This window comes from Castor canadensis, chromosome 4 (genome assembly GCF_047511655.1).
Source record: "Castor canadensis chromosome 4, mCasCan1.hap1v2, whole genome shotgun sequence".
NCBI lineage: Eukaryota > Metazoa > Chordata > Mammalia > Rodentia > Castoridae > Castor > Castor canadensis.
Window position 1 is genome coordinate 150798033 of NC_133389.1, and position 21818 is coordinate 150819850.

General features: G+C 40.9%; 1 protein-coding gene across 4 annotated transcripts in view; it reads left to right on the forward strand.

Annotated features, from left to right (window-relative positions):
* The window catches only part of LOC109680764 (aldehyde oxidase 4), a 69473-nt gene extending 55337 nt beyond the window's left edge, over positions 1 to 14136 (forward strand). For 3 of the 4 annotated variants that reach the window (XM_074071359.1, XM_074071357.1, XM_074071360.1), the window contains 9 exons: positions 2357 to 2452; positions 5481 to 5609; positions 8175 to 8249; positions 9145 to 9197; positions 9599 to 9713; positions 9902 to 9967; positions 10670 to 10855; positions 12295 to 12462; positions 13993 to 14136. In XM_074071359.1, the coding sequence (XP_073927460.1) occupies positions 2357 to 2452; positions 5481 to 5609; positions 8175 to 8249; positions 9145 to 9197; positions 9599 to 9713; positions 9902 to 9967; positions 10670 to 10855; positions 12295 to 12462; positions 13993 to 14046 (942 nt within the window). In that variant the 3' untranslated portion in view covers positions 14047 to 14136. The remainder of the gene's footprint in view (positions 1 to 2356; positions 2453 to 5480; positions 5610 to 8174; positions 8250 to 9144; positions 9198 to 9598; positions 9714 to 9901; positions 9968 to 10669; positions 10856 to 12294; positions 12463 to 13992) is intronic. The other variant, XM_074071358.1, reaches the window with a different exon arrangement.
* Positions 14137 to 21818: the final 7682 nt, after the last annotated feature.

Below are 21818 nucleotides of genomic sequence, written 5' to 3' on the forward strand. Positions count from 1 at the left end.
TGGCCATTTGAATTTCTTCTTTTGAGAAAGTTCTGTTTAGTTCACTTGCCCATTTCTTTATTGGTTCATTAGTTTTGGGAGAATTTAGTTTTTTAAGTTCCCTATATATTCTGGTTATCAATCCTTTGTCTGATGTGTAGTCAGCAAATATTTTCTCCCACTCTGTGGGTGTTCTCTTCAGAACAACTCTTTTTGGAATGGCTGGCTCTCTAAATAAGACAATCATGGGCTGGGGGGATATCCCAGTGGTAGAGCACTTGCCTAGCATGCACAAGGCCCTAGGTTTGAGCCCCAGCATTGGGAAAAAAAAGCAATCATGTGCAAACAGAGGTTATCCCCTCTGGGGACAAAGAAGAAAGTGAGGCAGTTCTCTTTACCAGGAGATAGAGTGGGTTTAGGCAAGGGTTGGAGACCACAGATATCAGGACAGACCTGGTAGGGTATGGTATTCAGGACCTCAGAAAGTGATCAACAACAAAGTCCTGCTGAAGAAGACCCAGTCTTAGGTAGCCAGGCCCCAAACATGGGTGTTGAGACATGGAGCCAAAATTTAAGTCTATGAGAGAACTGGATAGGGTGGGGGGTTGGGGATCCTTTTCCCACTGTACTGGTTTCTTAGTAAGAGCAGTGGGGTCATTTAAAGACAAAGCTTTAAAAAAATAAGGACAGACCTCCCAATTCACACAGGAAGTAGAAGTTTCTATACCAAGGCTCAGTGACTTCTAGGGAGTTTATTTATTTATTTATTTATTTATTTATGGCACTCAGGGTTGAACTCAATATCTCATGCTTGCTAGCCAGGTGCTCTATCACTTGAGCCACTCCTCCAGCCCTGGCCTCTTTTTTAAATTTCACTATAACTAGTTTTTCATGGGGGTTCAGTTTCTGGTTCTATTTTTTTTTTTCTATTCTATGAATCTCCAAAATGCCCCCATAACCAAACTCATGCAAAACAAAGAAAAGGCCCCTTTCATGGTATGACGAGTGCCCTAGTGTCTCTTAGCAAAATTATCTTCTCTGAGGCAGGAGTTGTCTAACAAGGTGGAAAACAAAGTATAAAGGAGTGAGGGGGAGCCAGGAGTCCTGTACCACCCAGAGCAGGTGTTCAACTTTCCTCAGGTAGTATTTCTCAGGACAGAATAACAGAGACTCCCTTTAAGGAGAAGATTCTTGTAGACTCCCAATGGTTGCTTGAATTATTTATTTTGATGTTATTTAACTATGTGTACCACAAAACAAAGAATAATTCTCTTATGCTTGTAGCTTATCTGCATTTATAAAGCACAAGTTTAAGTAAAAATGAACTATTAATGCAGTAGTGTTCAAAACAATAATATTAATTTAATGTGGTGGGTGACATTGCTTTTCTCAAACTAAGTCCTTACTCACAAAATGATGATGGTTCTGAATACAGCTGTGCAAATCATGTTGAAGTCTTTATCCTAAATGTCTGAAGATGGTGTGATGACTCATGGTGCCACCTCTTGTCTCTAACATGTCCCATCAGTTAAAGCATCCCTATCTGGTGCTTATTCAATCATCATCACTGATAATAGCATGCTATCTGAAGGCACATGGCCATACTCATTTGTACATGGTCATCCATCACTCTTGTTAGAATGTCAGGGAGGAGAAAACATGAAGTTCTGAAACCACTGTATCATACCCAAGACAATGGAAGAGATGAGTTAGTGGATATGTGAATGCTGTGTGATGACAGCAGGTCCTAGGGGGTGGACCAAGGATCCTGGACCACACGCATGTGTGCAATGTGGATTGTTGAGGGATAGGGAAAAGAGGGAAGGAGAGAGGGGAAAAGAAAAAGAAAGATCCAGCGATTTACAGAACCACCCCAAGTAGCCCAGCTCCCTCCTGTAGTCTGGTCCCTGGAGCCACAGACACATTTCATGAGTTCTTCATCTGAAACAATCAGCCCCAGAGAGGGACAACAGCAGTTAGTTAGAAAGGGAGCGTGGCATTGTCTTCAAGAACTCTGGGCTCAAGTTAGGAATTATGGATTCTAGTCCTGATTTTACCTCATGTTAGGCAGCTCTCAATTCTCCCTCTCTAGTCTTCTAGACCCTTTGTGCAAGTGAAGAATTTGGATTAAATCAGTGAGTCCCAAACCTGGCCAACCATCAAAATCACCTGGGAGCGTATCTACCCTGATGGTTGTAGAGTCTGGGGTTTCTTGCAAGGGGTTGTCTGTAGTCAATAATAATAGCTTTCTTCTCCAGAATAAAAAACATGAGATTGGTTCAATGAAACAAAATTGTTCATGCAGCAACCTTGGCTAAACTCATAGCAACATTTGTCTCTACCCATTTCCAAACTGGCTTTACAATTATTTCCCCAGGCAGCAGCTCTAGTCCACATCTATCTGGACGGTTCTGTCTTGCTGGCTCACGGTGGCTGTGAAATGGGACAAGGCCTGCACACCAAAATGATTCAGGTAAGATGTGTCCCTGTTCTCCACTGCAGAAGAGGTTAGCACTTCATAGTCAATGTGCCAGAGCTTTTCCTGTTGAGTGGAAGGAATGCCATCACACTAAAGGCACAAGTCAATTTTAAGAGGCATCCTGATTTCAGGAGCCAAAATGCAGGAGGTAATGGAAATGGGTGTTATACAAAAGAATCAACTCCATAGGTTTTCTGAAAAAGGTTATTCCATTTTTTCAAAGATAAAATGCTTTTAAGCTTTATGGTGACTGTTCAATGCAATAATGTATTCATTCAAATTCTCAATTAGAAATGAATGTGTTTGACAAGAGGCCACGAAAAGCCAAGGCAATACTCAGTCAAAAGAACAATGCAGGAGGTATCACAATACCTGACTTCAAACTATATTACAAAGCAATAACGATAAATACAGCATGGTACTGGCAAAAAAAGACATGAAGACCAGTGGAACAGAATAGAGGACCCAGATATGAAACCACACAACTATAACCAACTTGTCTTTGACAAAGGAGCTAAAAATATATGATGGAGAAATAGCAGCCTCTTCAACAAAAACTGCTGGGAAAACTGGTTAGCAGTCTGCAAAAAACTGAAACTAGATCCATGTATATCACCCTATACCAATTTTAACTCAAAATGGATCAAGGATCTTAATATCAGACCACAAACTCTAAAGCTGGCACAGGAAAGAGTAGGAAATACTCTGGAATTAATAGGTATAGGCAAGAACTTTCTCAATGGAACCCCAGCAGCACAGCAACTAAGAGACAGCATAGATAAATGGGACTTCATAAAACTAAAAAGCTTCTGCTCAACAAAAGAAATGGTCTCTAAACTGAAGAGAACACCCACAGAGTGGGAGAAAATATTTGCCAGCTACACATCAGACAAAGGACTGATAACCAGAATATATAGGGAACTTAAAAAACTAAATTCTCCCAAAATTAATGAACCAAAAAAGAAATGGGCAAGTGAACTAAACAGAACTTTCTCAAAAGAAGAAATTCAAATGGCCAAAAAACACATGAAAAAATGCTCACCATCTCTAGCAATAAAGGAAATGAAAATTAAAACCACACTAAGATTCCACCTCACCCATTAGAATAGCCATCATTAGCAACACCACTAACAACAGGTGTTGGCAAGGATATGAGGGAAAAAGAACCCTCTTACATTGTTGGTGGGAATGTAAACTAGTACAACCACTCTGGAAAAAAATTTGGAGGCTACTTAAAAAGCTAAACATTGATCTACCATTTGATCCAGCAATACCATTCTTGGGGATATACCCAAAAGAATGTGACTCAGGTTACTCCAGAGGCACCTGCACACCCATGTTTATTGCAGCACTATTCACAATAGCCAAGTTATGGAAACAGCCAAGATGCCCCACTACTGACAAATGGATCAAGAAAATGTGGTATCTATACACAATGGAATTTTATGCAGCCATGAAGAAGAACGAAATGTTATCATTCGCTGGTAAATGGATGGAATTGGAGAACATCATTCTGAGTGAGGTTAGCCTGGCCCAAAAGACCAAAAATCATATGTTCTCCCTCATATGTGAACATTAGATCAAGAGCAAACACAACAAGGGGATTGAACTTTGATTACATGATAAGGAAGCTTTAGCACACAAGGAAGGGGTGAGGATAGGTAAGACACCTAAAAACTTAGTTAGCATTTGTTGGCCTTAACGCAGAGAAACTAAAGCAGATACCTTAAAAGCAACTGAGGCCAATAGGAAAAGGGGACCAGGAACTAGAGAAAAGGTTAGATCAAAAAGAATTAACCTAGAAGGTAACACACACGCACAGGAAATCAATGTGAGTCAGCTCCCTGTATAGCTATCCTTATCTCAACCAGCAAAAACCCTTGTTCCTTCCTATTATGGCTTATACTATCTCTACAACAAAATTAGAAATAAGGGCAAAATAGTTTCTGCTGGGTATTGAGGGGGTAGGGGAGAGAGGGAGGGGGCGGAGTGGGTGGTAAGGGAGTGGGTGAGGGCAGGGGGGAGAAATGACCCAAACATTGTATGCACATATGAATAAAATAAAAATTTAAATAAAAAACAAGAAATGAATGTGTTTGGTAGTTCATGTCTATAATCCCAGCTACTTGGGAGATAGAAACAGGAGGATCATGGTTCAAGGAGGCTGACCCAGGCAAGAAGTTAACAAGACCCTATGGGAAAATACATACCTCAGGGGAAAAGGGGCCCCAAATGGTAGAGCACCTGCCTAGCAAGTGCAAGCCCTGAGTTCAAACCCCAATATACAAAAAAAAAAAAAAAAGTGTTCAGTAGGATGAAAACTTGTGCTCTTAGAGTTTCACATCTGCTTAGGAACTTCATTCATGTGACTACGTGACTGACCATTACGAATTGTTGATTCAAAGAAATGTGTCCGTTACATTGAAATAATGAGAGGTTAGTGCAGTAAGAAAGTTTCCCTTCTTTTTCTAATATGAAATAAGAACTTGACATAACATTTGAATTCAAAATGTGTGTGGGAAACAAAGCCCCTCTCTCAAAGAGGAATAGAAAAAGATAGTTTCAGGAAAGTACACAATTTAATAGGACTGTCAAAACCACAGAAATCCACAAGGCCTCCTTTGAACACAGCTTGCTTCTTTATAACCAAACCTTATGCCTGGAAATAAGCCTTGAGGGAACTGTATTGGTAAAATTGTCTGTAAGCCATAAGGAGAAGATGAAGGTGAAACAGTAAGACCATGGCCTTGAGCCTGCCCACATGTGTCCTCTAAACCAGATGTCCCAGAGTGACCGTACTGCCACATGGCAGTAAAAGAAAGCACCAAAAGGTGGTTTGGTCGGTCACCTGTCTCCAAAAAGGAGTGTAACTTTTCTAGTGGCATTCAAAACCCAGCTTAACTGTTTGTCAGTATAGGACAGCAGGGCTTTACACTCAGTTCTAAAAAGGAGATAAAGGGTTTTCACTTAGAAGGGAGCTTAAAGTTGAAATTATCTAATGTTTTTCTTTTGCATCGGGCAGGTGGCTAGTCGAGAGCTGAACATTCCCCAGTCATACATCCACCTATCCGAAACCAGCACCATTACTGTGCCCAATGCCATCTTCACAGCGGGGTCCATGGGGACAGACATCAATGGAAAGGCCGTGCAGGTACTTTTCTTTCATTTTTCATTCATACAAGGACAGTGCTGGGGCACCTTGTCCTACCCCTTCTGTTACAGAATACGAAACTGAGAGTAAAAGAGGTCAAGTTACTAACTGCTGATCCAACTGAGGCTCCTTGGAAGTCAAGTTTTCTGAAGCTCCATTTGGTGCTTTCTGCTGCACTGGGCTGTGGGTCATAATTCATGTTCTGTGACATATGGAAAGCTGCCCCTTCCCCAGCCTCCACTTGTCTCCTTTTCTCACCCAGCAATGCAGGGAAGTCCAATGTTGGTCCCATGATGGGCTTGAGCCAGGCAATCAGCCCTAGGAATCCATTTCCTTTTCTGGAAAACTGAGAATACGAATATCACCCATTTCATAGAAATTGTGCAATAAAGCCACCATCATCACTTCACTTCCTACCCCTAAACTCCAGAAAACCAGCTGTTGGCTATTGGTTGCCCACAGAGACCATCTCCACAAAATGACCAGCACCTGGATGAAAAGGGCAAGTTTGGTCTGCTGTATGTGCCTCTATACTGTGGCTGTGAATGTGTTCAATAGGATGATTTTATTATTAATCTTAGGATGAGTTTAATTGGCTCCTCAAAGTCCATTGATCATCTTATTCACAAAAGCCATCTCATTTCAATAATTAAAATTTCAAAATATACTTCAAATTGCAGCATCTCTGGTACTTCCCAAGTCGGACCTGCAGAGAGAAAGGGGAGGGGATGGTTTCTCCCCCATTCCTTCCCTGTATTTTCTGCTTCATCCGCAGCTTCCCCACCCACAGTTCAGCCCCCTATAAACCAAGAGGAAAGAAGGGTATGGAGGTAACAAACTGCGGTGTCTCACTTAATTGGCATTGCTGTGATCTGGCTGTGTTACATCTGACTTCCTCCCCATGAATGTCCTTGTACGTGCCTGAGTCCCTATCTGGGCAGCTCTGACATGGGCAGGGCCTCAGCCATTTGTGACCTGCCTCATCCCCTCCCTGAACCTCAGGCCACCTCTAGTCTCTTTCTTCTGAGGCACCCCACCTCTTGCAGGAAACCCTTACAGGTTTCTTTTCACATCAAGAGATTAGAGATTAGAGGGACCAGAAGTTGGGGGGAGGGGTAAGTGTGGAGTTAGATATTCTGCTTGGAGTGATGAAAAGTATTGGGAGTAGACAGTGATAAATATATGCATATAAAATTGTTCTTTTTAAATGTATAAAGTTAATCCTAACCTCCATTGGGATCTTTCCCTGATGCCAGCCTTTCAGCCTTCTCAATGTCAACTCCTTTATCCCATTGAGGAAGGTGGGGAGAATTTGTGGCTGCCTCCTCAGCAAGTTCTACTTAGGGAACAGAGAACTTCCATTTGGAATAAAGGGCTATTTATCACCTTGTGCTGGCATCATCCTTTTGGATCCTTAGTCCAAGATGAATCAGAAAAATAAGTCCCTCAGCATCCTGTTAATAAATAACAAATTATTAAATAACTGTAAAGAGAGAGACAAGATTGAGAAGAAACATAGTGGCAGGTCCTATGAATCGAAACAAAGGAAATTATGGAAAGAGAAAGTGAGCTCATTGAGGGTGCCATCTTGGGCAGCAGGGAAACAAGGCAAGGTAGTGACTAGTAGTCATTGTGCCTGGTCCCCACCACAGCACAAAAAGAAGCCATCCAGTAGGCACTTGGAGTCAAGGAAAAATAGGTGCAAACACCTGCAGTGGTAGCTTACTGACTGTGCCTAAGGATCTGCAAGGAGAGGACAGGTGACTAGAGACAGCAGAAGACAGAGAAGTGAAAGAAGAAGAGAGAAGATAGCAGGGTGGAGGTCAGGTTATAAAAGGTCACTGTTGAAGCTGAACTATTTTCTCTATGTTTGCATGTTTTGAAACTTTCTATAATACAAAAGAAACAGGAAATTTTTGTATCTGACATTTGGAGCTTCAATAAACTATCCTACCAAGAAATTATGGTGACAGAATTCCCACCAAAGATAGGAATTCAGACATGCCCATGCAGGAAAGGCCAGGTAGGGACCCAGAGAGAAGGCAGCTGTCTGCAAGCTACTTACATCGCCGTCTAAGTAAAAAGAGTGGAGAGAAAATTGATCCATCAATTAGCACAGAGTAGGCATGTTGAACTCAAAGTGAACACTTTTTCCACATTCCAAGCAGCAAACTTAGCTTTGGAAAAACAACATCATCTCTCAATTAAATTAATGTTATTATTTTGAATTTTATTGGTATATAGGTGGATGTGTCCAGTCTGTCATTTTGGTTTTGTCTTATAGCTACAAAAGAGCTATAACTCTAAGGAGACTCTTCTTAGCTTTGTTAGCATTTATTTAAACAATATTATAATAAAAATAACTTTAAGTCAATGCTGCAAAATTCACAAGATTTTTTTCCCTTTGAAGAGGGTCTTTATACTATTTAAGTTTAAGAAATCTTATAGGAGAAGGAAGTAAGTCTATAGAAATGACAGCCTCCATTAAAATTGATTTAAGTAGTTAAGATTGTGCTATTCCCTGTGCCTTTTATTTTTGATGTCACTGCAAATATTTATTTATAGAATGCCTGCCAAATTCTTATGGACCGCCTTAAACCCATCATCAGAAAAAACCCTAAAGGAAAATGGGAGGAATGGGTGAGTGTTCTCTTTAATATCCCAGCCAGGAAAAGGCAGTGACATCCATGTGAGTCGGTGCCCATTCAAGAATCCTCATTTTGTGCTCCGAGCACAGTTCAGTAGTATAGCACTTGCCTGTCATGCATGAGGTTCTAGGTTCAATCCCCAGAACTACCAAACACAAAATGTTCATGTATTAACATTTACTTCTACTTTTCCAAAAGGATAAAAGAGCCATACATGTTCACTGAGAAGTGACTTATTTCAGAGCATGCTATTTTGCAGAGCCTGAGAGCAGTGTGGGTTCTAAAGCAAAGCCCACCTAGGACTGCTCCCTGTGCTGTCATGACTGGCTGTGACTGGCTGTGGGGCAAGGGCCTCGAGGCACTGGTTTTCTCACCTGTCCAATGGAGATAATATCTGTTTAAGAACACAGGATTGCTTCATTTTGAACAGTTATATAACAATTACCATTATCATTATTATTCCCATCCCCACCCAGATTACTCCAGCAGGGAAGCTAACATGAGCGAAACAGCCAGTCAAAATAGTGGGGAACAAAGCAGGGTGAAAATGCATACGCTCACACCTGTATAGGTGCTGTGTTCACACCTAAGTATGTGAAAATGTACAGAAGTACGTGAATATGGCCTAGAGCCTTCCCTCATTTAAAAGTTCAAAAATGTGAAAATGTCTTACACCGTGCAGTCCAAGTCATGGAGAGTCCCAGGGTAGCTGGCAGCCACCCTGAAGCTCCCCCACCCCCACCCCTTTGCAAAGCCTGACCTGCAGCTTCCACTCAGGCTTAAGTCTCACTCAAAGTAAATGTGAGTACAAGCAAGCCCAGTGTGGAAGGCATTCTTCATTACATTTCCTAAACGTCTATCTCTTTGTGACTTACCATCTCTTTCAGATTGAAAAGGCCTTTAAAGAATCCATCAGTCTCTCAGCCACTGGATATTTCAAGTAAAGGATGTTTTTAATTTGTCAGGGATGATGTGTGCCCAGTGATAAGCCCTTGGGGTGGGGAAGGAAATGAGGAGGGAAGACTAGGGAACAATCCAGAACTGCCTGGGGCAGCAGCCAAGAGGGACCATAGCTACCTGCACCAACTGGCCCATCCAGAACCTACAGGCTGGAGGGCAGGGTTAGACACCAGTCCATCAACCTCCAGAGTCTTCTGCAGGGCCCTTGTGTCCCTGATCACAAAGTCCCTCACAGGAGAAGGGGAGCAGGACTTCAACCACAGGGTGGGATGTTGCCTGCTACCCTTCTGGCCTGTCTTCTCCAGGACCTCACACACTAGGGACCAGACTAGTGGGGAAAATGCCTTTCTTTTCTTTTTCACTCCTGACTTCTCTTCTCAGCGGTTACCAGACACACATGGACTGGGAGAAGGAGGAAGGAGACCCTTACCCCTATTTTGTTTATGGAGCATCCTGTTCTGAGGTTGAAGTTGACTGTCTGACTGGGGCTCATAAGGTAAAGAGCGACGTTTGTACGCATCACCTTCACAGTGTCAACACAAACATGGATGTGTTGTCTGTACTGCATATAATAACCAACTTAATCTTCCCAGTGGAAGAAACAGGGAGACAGATATGTAATGTTAGTATAAATCTGTTTTAAATAAATAATATTGTCCATTTTGTGTTTTTCTCTTGCTGCAGCTTCTTAGGACTGATATTTTCATGGATGCTGCTTTCAGTATAAACCCAGCCCTTGATATTGGACAGGTATGTGATTCTAGAACCTTCTCCATAGAGATATCTGTCAATCCTATTCAGCAGCTATTGTCAGCATCCTCCAAACCTTGCTCAAGCTGCATGCAAGCATTCTGCAATGTATGTTATGTATTACACACATACATGTGTGCACGGGTACACACACAGAGATAAAATACTGAAAGAAACTTAAAACACTAACAATGAGTGTCTTTGCATGGCAGGAATAGATATCATTTATTGTACATGCTCTGTATTACCTAATTTTTCTTCAGCGAACATGTGTTTATAATTAGAATATGAGAGAGAGGTGGGGGGGAAGGAAAGAGAGAAGAAGAAGGAAAATAACCTCCAAGTGCTCCCACAATGGGTTGTGAGTTCGAGGTGGAGTGAGTCTGGAAGAAGCAGTTCCTAAAGTCACCCCAGGGGTGATGGGATCATCCAAAAGGCTCCGGAGAGATGGTCATTCTTCATTTGGAACTTGGAGGGTGAATCGGAGTTTGCCAGGTGGGCACGTTGAGGTGGGCATGGGTGAGGAGAATCAGGACAGACTGCATTTACAAAGACCTGAAGGTCCTGTAGGACTTTTGGTAAAGTCCACTGCAATACCTTCAAGAATGGCTTACTATAATCCAGAGCGCCACTGTCATTCACACTAGACTAATTATTCAATCAGTTTTGCATACTTCTCACCTGTGACATTTTTGGCCGTAGATTGAGGGAGCCTTTATTCAAGGCATGGGGTTATATACCACAGAAGAACTGAAATACTCCCTGGAAGGGGTGCTTTATTCTCGGAGCCCAGATAACTACAAAATCCCTACTGTCACTGAGATACCAGAAGAGTTCTATGTCACGTTGGTACGCTCACGAAATCCCATAGCCATCTACTCATCCAAGGTAAGACCCTTATACTTTTGTATAAGGGTGCTCAGGCTGCCATAACAAAATACCACATACTGGGGTAGCTTAAACAGAGATTAATTTTCTCACAGTTTTTGTTCCTGGAAGTCCAACATAGAGGTGTTGGCTGGGTTGATTTCTTCTGAGTTCTCTCTCTTTGGCTTGTACATGGTTTTCATCTTCTCCTCCCTGTTTCTTCACACCGCCTTCCTCCATCCCTCCATCCACAGAACCATCTGTCTTAGTCTCATTTTCTGTGCCTTAAGACACCAGTCACATTGGAGTAGGGCCTATCCAAATGACTTCATTTTAACTTAATCTCCTCTTTAAAGATCTCGTCTCCAAATGCAGTTACATGCCTAGGTAATGGAGGTTAGGACTCCAACATATGAATTTAAGGACAGATAAAATTCATCCCATAACAACTTCCACTTTCAAGAGCTCATTAGCCATTCCCCTGAATTTTCTTGCTCCCTTGAATTGCAAATCCCAAAAGGACAAAGGGGCGAAAGTATGCTCCTGGCAGGATGAAGCCAGAGTAGGCTTTTCATTCTCACGGGAGACATGAAACAAATGTAACTCAAATGAGAGAGGTCAGGAAGTTGCTGAATATTTGGTTCAGTAGGCTGAGTGCCACCAGGAGATAAACTACCTTCTATGCAAATTGCTTCAGCCCAGAGCTCCCTTTCCTGCCCACTTCCCACAGACTCAGTGCTTGCTCATGCTGCCCTTCCTTCATCCTTCCCCAGGCAGCACCTTTCTCCCTGGCCTTTGCTCTGAGGTGTTCATAGCCACTGATCCTGAGGTGTCAGCTCCAGGCTCCCTGCTGCACGTGGCCTTTAACCACCCAGGACCTATGGCAGGCAGGGTTCTCAAGAATGAATGTGCAAACACACACACACACACACACACACACACACACACACACCCCTTCTTCAACTGTGGCCATTCATTCACAGGTACCCAGCACAGGCTGAGGGAGTGAGCACACATGAAGGGGAAGCTGCAAAGATTGTGGTCATTTCCTTTTGGCTTTGAATTAAAGACAAATGATCTGGGGGCTGGTGATGTGGCTTCAGTGGTAGAGTACTTGCCTTGCTTTCAAAAGGCTCTGGGTTCGATCCCCAGCACTGAGAAAAAAAAAAAAAAAGGACAAATGGCTGGAGGCAAGGTTGGAGTATCCTGAAGAGTACTGCACTGAGGACTTTGGTCTTCAGGACTTTACCTGGGAAGGAGAACAAGAGTTTTAGCTGCCTGCTGTCCTGTTGCCTGAATTGTGGCACGTGCTACTCACAGGAGGACCCCCGCATCACAAATGACTAAGAAGGGTTCAATTGTGGTACCTCAGAAGCACTCCACGTGGGGGTTGATAGTCAGAAGAAGGGAATGAATGTGTCTCTGTGTGTGTTTCTGACTGCCATTTATGATTCGCTAAGGGATTGGGCGAGGCTGGAATGTTCCTAGGGTCCTCTGTGCTGCTCGCCATATATGACGCAGTGACGGCTGCCCGCAGAGACAGGGGGCTGAGCAAGACTTTCCCCATGAGTAGCCCAGCAACGCCTGAGCTGATTCGGATGGCCTGTGTGGATCAGTTTACTGACATGGTAAGGGAAGTCCTTGTTCTAATCATCCCTATGTGGACTTTAAGATTCTCGATGCAGGCCACACTAATCTTTTCAATGAAAATTGTCACTTTGACTCCACTTACCACTTCCTGTATGCTTCAAAGGAACTGCCAGGTGAGCAAACTCTTCAAATGTTGGTTTGCTTCAGACCCACTGAGGAAAAAAAATTGGAAGGTAAAGTAACTTTTGGCTGGAGGTATGGCTTAAGTGGTAGAGCACAGCCCTGAGTTTAAACCTCGGTACTGCCAAAAGAAAAAAAAAGTAGAAAAAAGAAAAGAAAGCACATTGAGGGAAGGCATGGTTGCTCATGTCTGTAATTCCAGCTGCTCAGGAGACAGAGACCTGAAGGATCAGAGTCCAAGACCACCCTGGGCAAAAAGTTAGCAAGACCCCCCACTTCAATAAATAAGCTAGTCGTGGTGGCGCATATCTGAAATCCAGCTATGTGGGAGGCATAGGTAGGAAGATCTCAGCCCAAGGCCAGCACAGGCTAAAAGCTTGAAACCCTATCTGAAAAATAACCTAAAGAAAACAGACTAGAGGCATGGCTCAAAAAACCCCCACTACCAACAAAAAAAAAAGAAAGGAAAGGAGAGGAGAGGGAAGGGGAGGGAAAGAAAGGCAGAGGGGATGGGAGGGGAGGAGAGAGGAGGAAATTACAGTCAGTGCTAATAGCAAATGGATATGGTAAGTCACTTCTTCAAGTATTTTATCAAAATGCAATTGATGTGGCATTTTTATTACCTTGATAATCAAAGTACATTTACTAGATACCTGACCCAGTCAATTATGTAGAAAATATTTGTTAAGAAAACTAGTAAAAATAATTTAAATGAAAACATCAGGTCACTGGGCACAGCTTGATATGCCTTGTAATCACACGCTAACAGAATATAGTTCTATTTGCCAGCTGTTGAAAAATAGATCTAGAACGATCACAGAAAATATTAAAATGCTTACTGAAGCCATAGATGAGTATTTGGTATAAAATTAGATTGCACGTTCTGCCTTGGAAATTACAGGGCTTCTAAGTAAGATGCATCTTATCTCAAACACAAGAAGTTTATAAGAATAGTGATTGAAGGTGTAGCTCAGTGGCAGAGTATATGCTTAGCATTTGAGAGGCCTGAGTTCAATCCCTAGCACCAAAAACAAAACAAACAGGAGCTGAGCATAGTGGTGTATGTTTATAATCTCAGCATTTGGAAGGGTGAGGTGGGAGAATCACAAGTTTGAGACAAGACCAGCTTGGACTCTATAGTGGTACCCTGTCTCAACAAACAGATGCATATAAACATATGTGTATAATTTATATATGTATATAAAGATGTTTATGAAGATAAAGAAATTTGTGACTAAAGAATTGAATATGAAAATATATAATTTTAATAAAAATAAAGTTGACATTGACTTGTTCTTTTTAAAATATATATAATTTGCCTTTGAATTATAACATTTTTCATTTAATACTTTATTAATAACTACCTTTCTTCTTTTAATCTTTTGTAGATTCCCAGAGATGACCCTTCAACATTTTCACCTTGGTCCATCCGTGTGTCCTAATCCTACATATTCTAGAAAATGAAATTATACATGGCTCACCTTAAAAGTCTCAAACCAAAGAAAAAATATAGGTTGACTTCCACTTTCCAAGGCTAATTTCATCATTTTAAAATTTTTTCTGTGTGGTTTAGGTTATTGCCTGATTATGTTTTAGGATACAAATTTTCATCAAATAGTACAATGAAACTTAGGATCTGAAATTCTAATTTTAGTTTGTATTACCCTGAAAATCTACATCATCATGATTTTTAAACATAGTAGAGTTTCCATTAACCTAGAACAAGTCAAGAGACTACTTGTACTTTGTCTCTAGAAATCATGCTGGCAGAATGGCTCAAGCAGTAGAGTGCCTGCCTAGCAAGCATGAGGTCCTGAGTTCAAACCCCAGTACCACCAAAAAAAAAACAGAAATCTGCTCCAAATCCAGTAAAATTGTCCACTCCCAAAACTGTCAGTATTGGATTCTCCCAAAGCCAATGATGTGCTCATGATAACTGGTTCACCTCATGGTATAAATACTCCCACCTTGGCAAATTCCAAACCATGACTTTGAGGATTCTGATTTGGATTTTGTTGGAAAGAGATGCCCACAGTCAACTCTGTAAGAGCTTCTCTGGCACTGCAGGTCCACCACAACCTCAAGACTCCTCCAGAAACCATGTAGAAGGGCTTCAGGATGTAAGCATCTGTGGGGTTTGAATGTGGTTTATCCCCAAAGGCTCATGTGCTGCAAGTTCGGTCCCCAGTTGTCAGTGTTGATGTGGTGGGATCTTTAAAAGGTGGGGCCTAGTAGGAGGTGATGTGGTCATGTCCACCCTTGTGAGGGGACTGACACTGCTCTTGAGGAATAGATTGGGTCTTGCAGGAGTAGGCCAGTTCCCACAAGAGCAGGCTGTCACAAAAGAGCAAGCCTGGTCCCTACTCCTTTCTTGCTTCCTCTCTGGCTATGTGATCTCTTGCATGACTTCCAGTGTGTGATACCATCCACCATGTATGACACAGCAAAGACCCCAATAGTTGCCACCAACTGTGCTAGCCTCTAGAACTATGAGCCAATATAAACCTCCTTCTTTTCTAAAGTACCCAGTTTCAGGTATTTTCTGAAAGCAACACAAAACAGGGTAAGATACCATCCACACCTTTCACTATAAGCCACGTACATGGTACAATAGCTTCCTCACTGAAAAACCACACCAAGCAAACAACATCTCAAATAATTCTTGAGTTCCTTATTTTAGCAACTAAAAGGTGAAAGAAATCATAAGCACCTTCCTTCTAATATCAAAATGGTACAAAACCCTCAAGGCTCCTTTTTTTTGGGGGGGGGTTGTTTTCTGGCTCTTTTTCTGCATTTTCTTTTCCTGGCATTTTCCTGCAGAAATGTAGTCTTATGCCAGAGAAGATATTCATTCAGATTCCTGTGAGGTTGAAAACATAAATAAACAATATCACTTATCAGGGATCCATGTGCTAGGTCTTAGAGCTCTGTGTTTATTTGAGCTCTGCATATATTAATTTATTGAGGTAGCTTTGTGGTGGAGGAATAAATGAGCAGCAGTCATTTATGTGTTTGTGAGACAGATTAGAAAAGAGAAGGGAGGATAAAGCAGAATGGTGGAGGGGGTAAATTCATATTTTGTAAATGCCACAATGAACACCCAGTACAACAATAAAAAAAAGAAGAAGAAGAAGAAAAGGCTGGGGTGGGGGAAGACTTCTTTAAAAGAAAAGGCTCACCAGTCAATTTCTCTTATTCTAAGAGTGTGTGTGTGTGTGTGTGTACATATACCTTTAAGTGTGTATTTAAATTCAATAATCTAGATTGCCAGGAACCTAACCCACAGAAACCTGTGTCAGACAGGTTAGTGAAAAGCCTCACTGATAGGTCTTTTAGCAGTAAAATAGGAATGTACATTTGCCAAAATATAATTATAAAGTTTTATACTTCATAGACTGTGGGGACAAGACCTCTGGTAACACACAAATTGCATTTTTACAATAATAATTCTGATCATTCAAGCAATACTTAATTAAGTGGAAGAATCGGGATGTGGGAAGTGTTTACAAAAATAGTGCATTTTAAAAGATAGCAAGTTTCAACACAGGATTAATATTCTAATACCTTTAAAATTAAATTGATAAATTTAATTTAGTAGTTGAATGCTTGTCTGCATGCTGAAGGCTCTGGGTTTGATACTCAGCACTGCAAAGTGAACAAGTACAAAAGTACTAAAATAAAATGCTATTGCAGTGATGGTTAGACTAAAATTGTAAAATTCAATCTTTTTAGCCAGTGGATTCAGTAAATGATCAAGGTTCCTTTCAAAGAAAAAAAGCACAACATCCAAGCAGGGCATGTGGAGGCACACCTGTACTTCCAGCACTGGGGAGACTGAGGCAGGAGGACCATGAGTGTGGGGCCAGCCTGGGCTATCTATCAAGACCTGTTTCAAAAATAAATAAATAAATAAAAGCATGTGACCTTAAACTCTGGGCAAAACTGCTACCACATAGTGGGAGAAACCCACCATTCCTCTTGCTAAGTTGTGGGTTCCATAAACGTTTGTCAAAAGAGAAATAACACGCAGCAATTGCTACGCTTGCTGTGCTGCCCTCAATTTAAAATACCTGGACCCAGACCAGGTACAGTGGCTCATGCTTGTAATCCCAGCTACTAAGGAGATGGGGGTTGGGAGAATCACAATTGGAGGGTAGCCTGGGCAAAAATGTTCTCAAGACCTAATCTCAACCAATAAAGCTAAAAGCTGGGCATGGTGGTGCATCCCTGTTATCCCAGCTACACAGGAAGCATAAACAGGAGGACGCAGTCCAGCCCAGCCCAGGCATAAATGCAAGACCTATTTGAAAAATAACTAAAATGAAAAGGGCAGGAGGCATACCTAAACTCAAGTGGTAGAGCACCTCACAAAGTCCTGAGTTCAAACCTCAATACCACCAAAAAAAAAAGGAAATACCTGGGGCCAAGGATGTCCTACTTCTGAATCAAAAGTTTACAATGAAATAGTTTTATATCACCTTACAAAACCTGGGGATCTGAGTGAATGGAAGTAAGGGGGGATTTGATTTCTGTTTATTATCTTGAATCTGCAAACGCTTGCATGCACTCGTTGGGGAAATGGTCAAAAAGAGGGTGGCTGGAGTAGGAGATCAGGAGACCCATGTTGTTTCTTTTAAGGAAAAATCTTGAACTCTTGGGATCATGATACTTTCAGTGGTGTAGCTACCCAATTATACAACATTACAGGTTGAGCTCTTCAGAGGCTGAGGCTGAGTTTGGGGATCAGGATGTTTTTTAGGGATCCACACCCAGGAAAGGAAGTCTGAAGAAGCAGCACTGGGTAGAGGGAGAAGTTAAACTGCAGGGAGCCCAGGAGGAGACTTGCAGAGTTGCAGGCTACGATGTAAGCATATGACTCTGTCAAGGACACAGGGAAGGCATGACCCTTGAGCAAGGAGGCTCTGCCCTGAGGCAACCCCTGAAGCAGCTGACAGCTGGAGGTGTATTTTGCTTCCCCCAACAACCCCCCACACACACCTCCTAGCACATGTCCTTCCCCCAGGGGGATCTGGGTGGCTCACTTTCATGTCTACCACACAGATCTATCAGTTACCCTTCCTGATTTGTGAGTTTATTACATAGGTATAGGTAGTAGATTTCATTTAATTATGCAATGAATGGATCAGTTTTATAGAAAAAAATTATTGCATTCAAAGAAATAAACAATTTACATAAGTTTGTAGCATTTTGCTATTTTAAGTCAGTACTTGCTCCAGAAATTCTGTGCCATAGGTTCACTGTATGCTTTCCTTACTCTTGCAAACACAATTGGTTAAATTCAGTTATCAGCACACTATATGTGCAGATGCTGTTATGAATTACAATACAAAACCTCAGAGAAACGTCTCTTTCCTGAATTTCATTATCTGAAATTGACTCTCTCAAAAAACTCCAACTCTCTCGAATAAATAAGTGACCATGTGGAAATGTCGAAGAGGATGTTCTGCAGAGCACTACAGCTCCAAGCCCTGAGTTGACCGAAATAAGTTTGGAAGCATTAGAAGAAGACATAAATTAGCTGGGAGTGGTGGGGTTCATCTGCAATCCCAGCACTCAGGAGATGTGCACTCTGTCAGAATAGGAGCAACAAGAGGTCAAGGCCAGTCTGGACTACACATCGAGATCCTGTCTCAAGAAAGAAATAAACTTATCCCAAAACGTCATGGGAATACCTCAATGTTAATCCTAATGTCAATAGTTATTTAATAGCTAATATTTCTCAAAAATTATAGTCAAAGAACTTTGGTTATGAGGCCAATTATTTGATTTACTTGCTAGGGAATATTCTATAAGCCACTTCCCTTTACCATTATTAAATTCATATACACCCTAGAATCTGTTTTTAGAGTCCTTCGGCTCAGCTGATTTCTTTATCTGTCCTTAGACCATTACTGTACCAATGTGAGTACCATGGTAAGTTCTCCCTGGTATTCTTATTTTTCAAATTCCTCCTAGCTGTTTGAATTCATGCCCCCAAAATCATTTTATACAATTTCCCCTATAGGTAGTATTTTAATTAGGTACTATTTTAATTAGAATTATATTAAATTTGTACATCAATTTTAAGAGACATGACTTTTTATATTAACTTTGCATCTAAGAACAAAGTCTGTCCACTTTGTAGATTCTGTTTCATTAAGTAGAGCCTATACCTTTTTGGATTGGGAGGGTTGGCGGAGTTGAATTTGTTTTTAAATACTCTGTGTTTTGAAGCTACTGTGAATTGGATTTTTCCACTTCTATTTTTATTTTTTTTCCACTTTTATTTTTAAGTGCTTATTTGATAATAGAAAAGCTATTAATTTTTAATATTTATATTATATGCAATCACTAGATGAGGTTTCCTTCTCCACCGATGTTTATAACAATTTATACTAGCTATTTCACTTTTCATATTTTACTAATCACTGCCTTTCATTGTATTGCACCTCCAAGACAATGTTCCTCAATAATGGTAGAAAGGGCATCCCTATCTAATGCCAAATTTTAATTGAATTTTTTTTTTTACTTTGCCTTTAAGAATAATGTTAGTTATCAGATTTTCTAAGCAGTCTTACTTCATTAGTTTCCTCCTGTTCTCTGATTTCTAATGTTTCATAGGCACAGCTGCTGGATTTTGTCAGGTAACTTAACAAGAGCTTTATCTTTTCTTGTTTATTTCTTAATGGAATAAACTAAGTTAGATTTAATAATGGGCTAGATTTCTGATGTTGAACTATCCTTGTGTCCCTGAAATAATCCTTCCATGGTAGTTATCCCTCGATAAATTGCTGGGTCCCATCTACTCTGCTTTGCTTCGAATTTTTATATCTATATTCATAAGCAGATCTCTCCTACAACTTTTCACTATCTGTGGTGGGATTTGGCATTAAATTTTTATTAGGTTTGCAAGACAAATTGGGCAGAATTTCCATGTATATGCCACAGACAGTTTAAATAATGTTGCCCTTAACTTGATGATTACATTAAATACATCTATAAATGTATTTGTTCCTGATTCTTTGTTCAATCATAGAGCTTTGGTTTAGTTTGGTTTTTTGGTAGTACTGGGGTTTGAACCCAGGGACTTGCACTTGCTAGGCAGGCAGTTTACCACTTGGGCCACACCTCCAATCAACCATAGAGTTTTAATCTTTTCCATTCTCTTGCATAGTAAACTATCTCATTGTTCACATTGGTGGGTTATCTTTTTCACCCACTTATATTTTCCATCCTTCCATATATTACTTCAAATGTTTTTCTTGTAAGTAGCATGTACTTAGGTTTGGGGTTTTTTTTCCTAGTTCAATCATTGCTTTTAAGTGGCAGAATTAATTTCACTCACCTTTCTTATAATGATTAAGTTTTCAGCACTTTTCTTCATATACCTATATTTATTTTATAATATAATATATAACTAAAACTAGATATAATATAGACTATATATTTTACTCTGTGGTTTCACTTTTTCCCTTTCATTATTTTTGCTGGTTTGTTCATGCTATAAGTAACTCCGTTTCTTCTTATGCTAATTTGGAAATTCAACTGCACCATCATTGCCATTTACCTACAAATGAACACATATTTCTGTATGGATATTTGCAAACAAGACACTAAACATCTGCCCCCACAAACAGTTACTTTTCCTGCTAGGTGTCAGTGACTCAGTTCAAGGCCAGGTTTTGGGGGGAGTTGTGGGGGGGAGCAAGATCTATCTCAAGGGCTAGAGGTATGTCTCAAGTGATAGAGCCCTGCCTCCCAAGCATGATAAACCTGAGTTCAAATCCCAATACCACCCCAAAAAAGTTACTTCTTCCTGTTCCTATATTTTTACCTTTCCCTAACCCCTAAGAGCCTCGAGTCTTTAAACGGCAGTTGTGTATCTTCCTTTTAGACTGTTAACTGAATTCCCCTAGCCATATGACTCTGTAGAATTTATACTACACATATGCAATTCCTGTCCATTTAGACTTACTCTCCTCTTCACTTTTCTTTTTTTTTTTTTTTTCATTTTTCTTTTATTATTCATATGTGCATACAAGGCTTGGTTCATTTCTCCCCCCTGCCCCCACCCCCTCCCTTACCACCCACTCCACCCCCTCCCGCTCCCCCCCTCAATACCCAGCAGAAACTATTTTGCCCTTATCTCTAATTTTGTTGTAGAGAGAGTATAAGCAATAATAGGAAGGAACAAGGGGTTTTGCTGGTTGAGATAAGGATAGCTGTACAGGGCATTGACTCACATTGATTTCCTGTGCGTGGGTGTTACCTTCTAGGTTAATTCTTTTTGATCTAACCTTTTCTCTAGTTCCTGGTCCCCTTTTCCTATTGGCCTCAGTTGCTTTAAGGTATCTGCTTTAGTTTCTCTGCGTTAAGGGCAACAAATGCTAGCTAGTTTTTTAGGTGTCTTACCTATCCTCACCCCTCCCTTGTGTGCTCTCGCTTTTATCATGTGCTCATAGTCCAATCCCCTTGTTGTGTTTGCCCTTGATCTAATGTCCACATATGAGGGAGAACATACGATTTTTGGTCTTTTGAGCCAGGCTAACCTCACTCAGAATGATGTTCTCCAATTCCATCCATTTACCAGCAAATGATAACATTTCGTTCTTCTTCATGGCTGCATAAAATTCCATTGTGTATAGATACCACATTTTCTTAATCCATTCGTCAGTGCTGGGGCATCTTGGCTGTTTCCATAACTTGGCTATTGTGAATAGTGCCGCAATAAACATGGATGTGCAGGTGCCTCTGGAGTAACAGTCTTTTGGGTATATCCCCAAGAGTGGTATTGCTGGATCAAATGGTAGATCGATGTCCAGCTTTTTAAGTAGCCTCCAAATTTTTTTCCAGAGTGGTTGTACTAGTCTACATTCCCACCAACAGTGTAAGAGGGTTCCTTTTTCCCCGCATCCTCGCCAACACCTGTTGTTGGTGGTGTTGCTGATGATGGCTATTCTAACAGGGGTGAGGTGGAATCTTAGTGTGGTTTTAATTTGCATTTCCTTTATTGCTAGAGATGGTGAGCATTTTTTCATGTGTTTTCTGGCCATTTGAATTTCTTCTTTTGAGAAAGTTCTGTTTAGTTCACATGCCCATTTCTTTATTGGTTCATTAGTTTTGGGAGAATTTAGTTTTTTAAGTTCCCTGTATATTCTGGTTATCAGTCCTTTGTCTGATGTATAATTGGCAAATATTTTCTCCCACTCTGTGG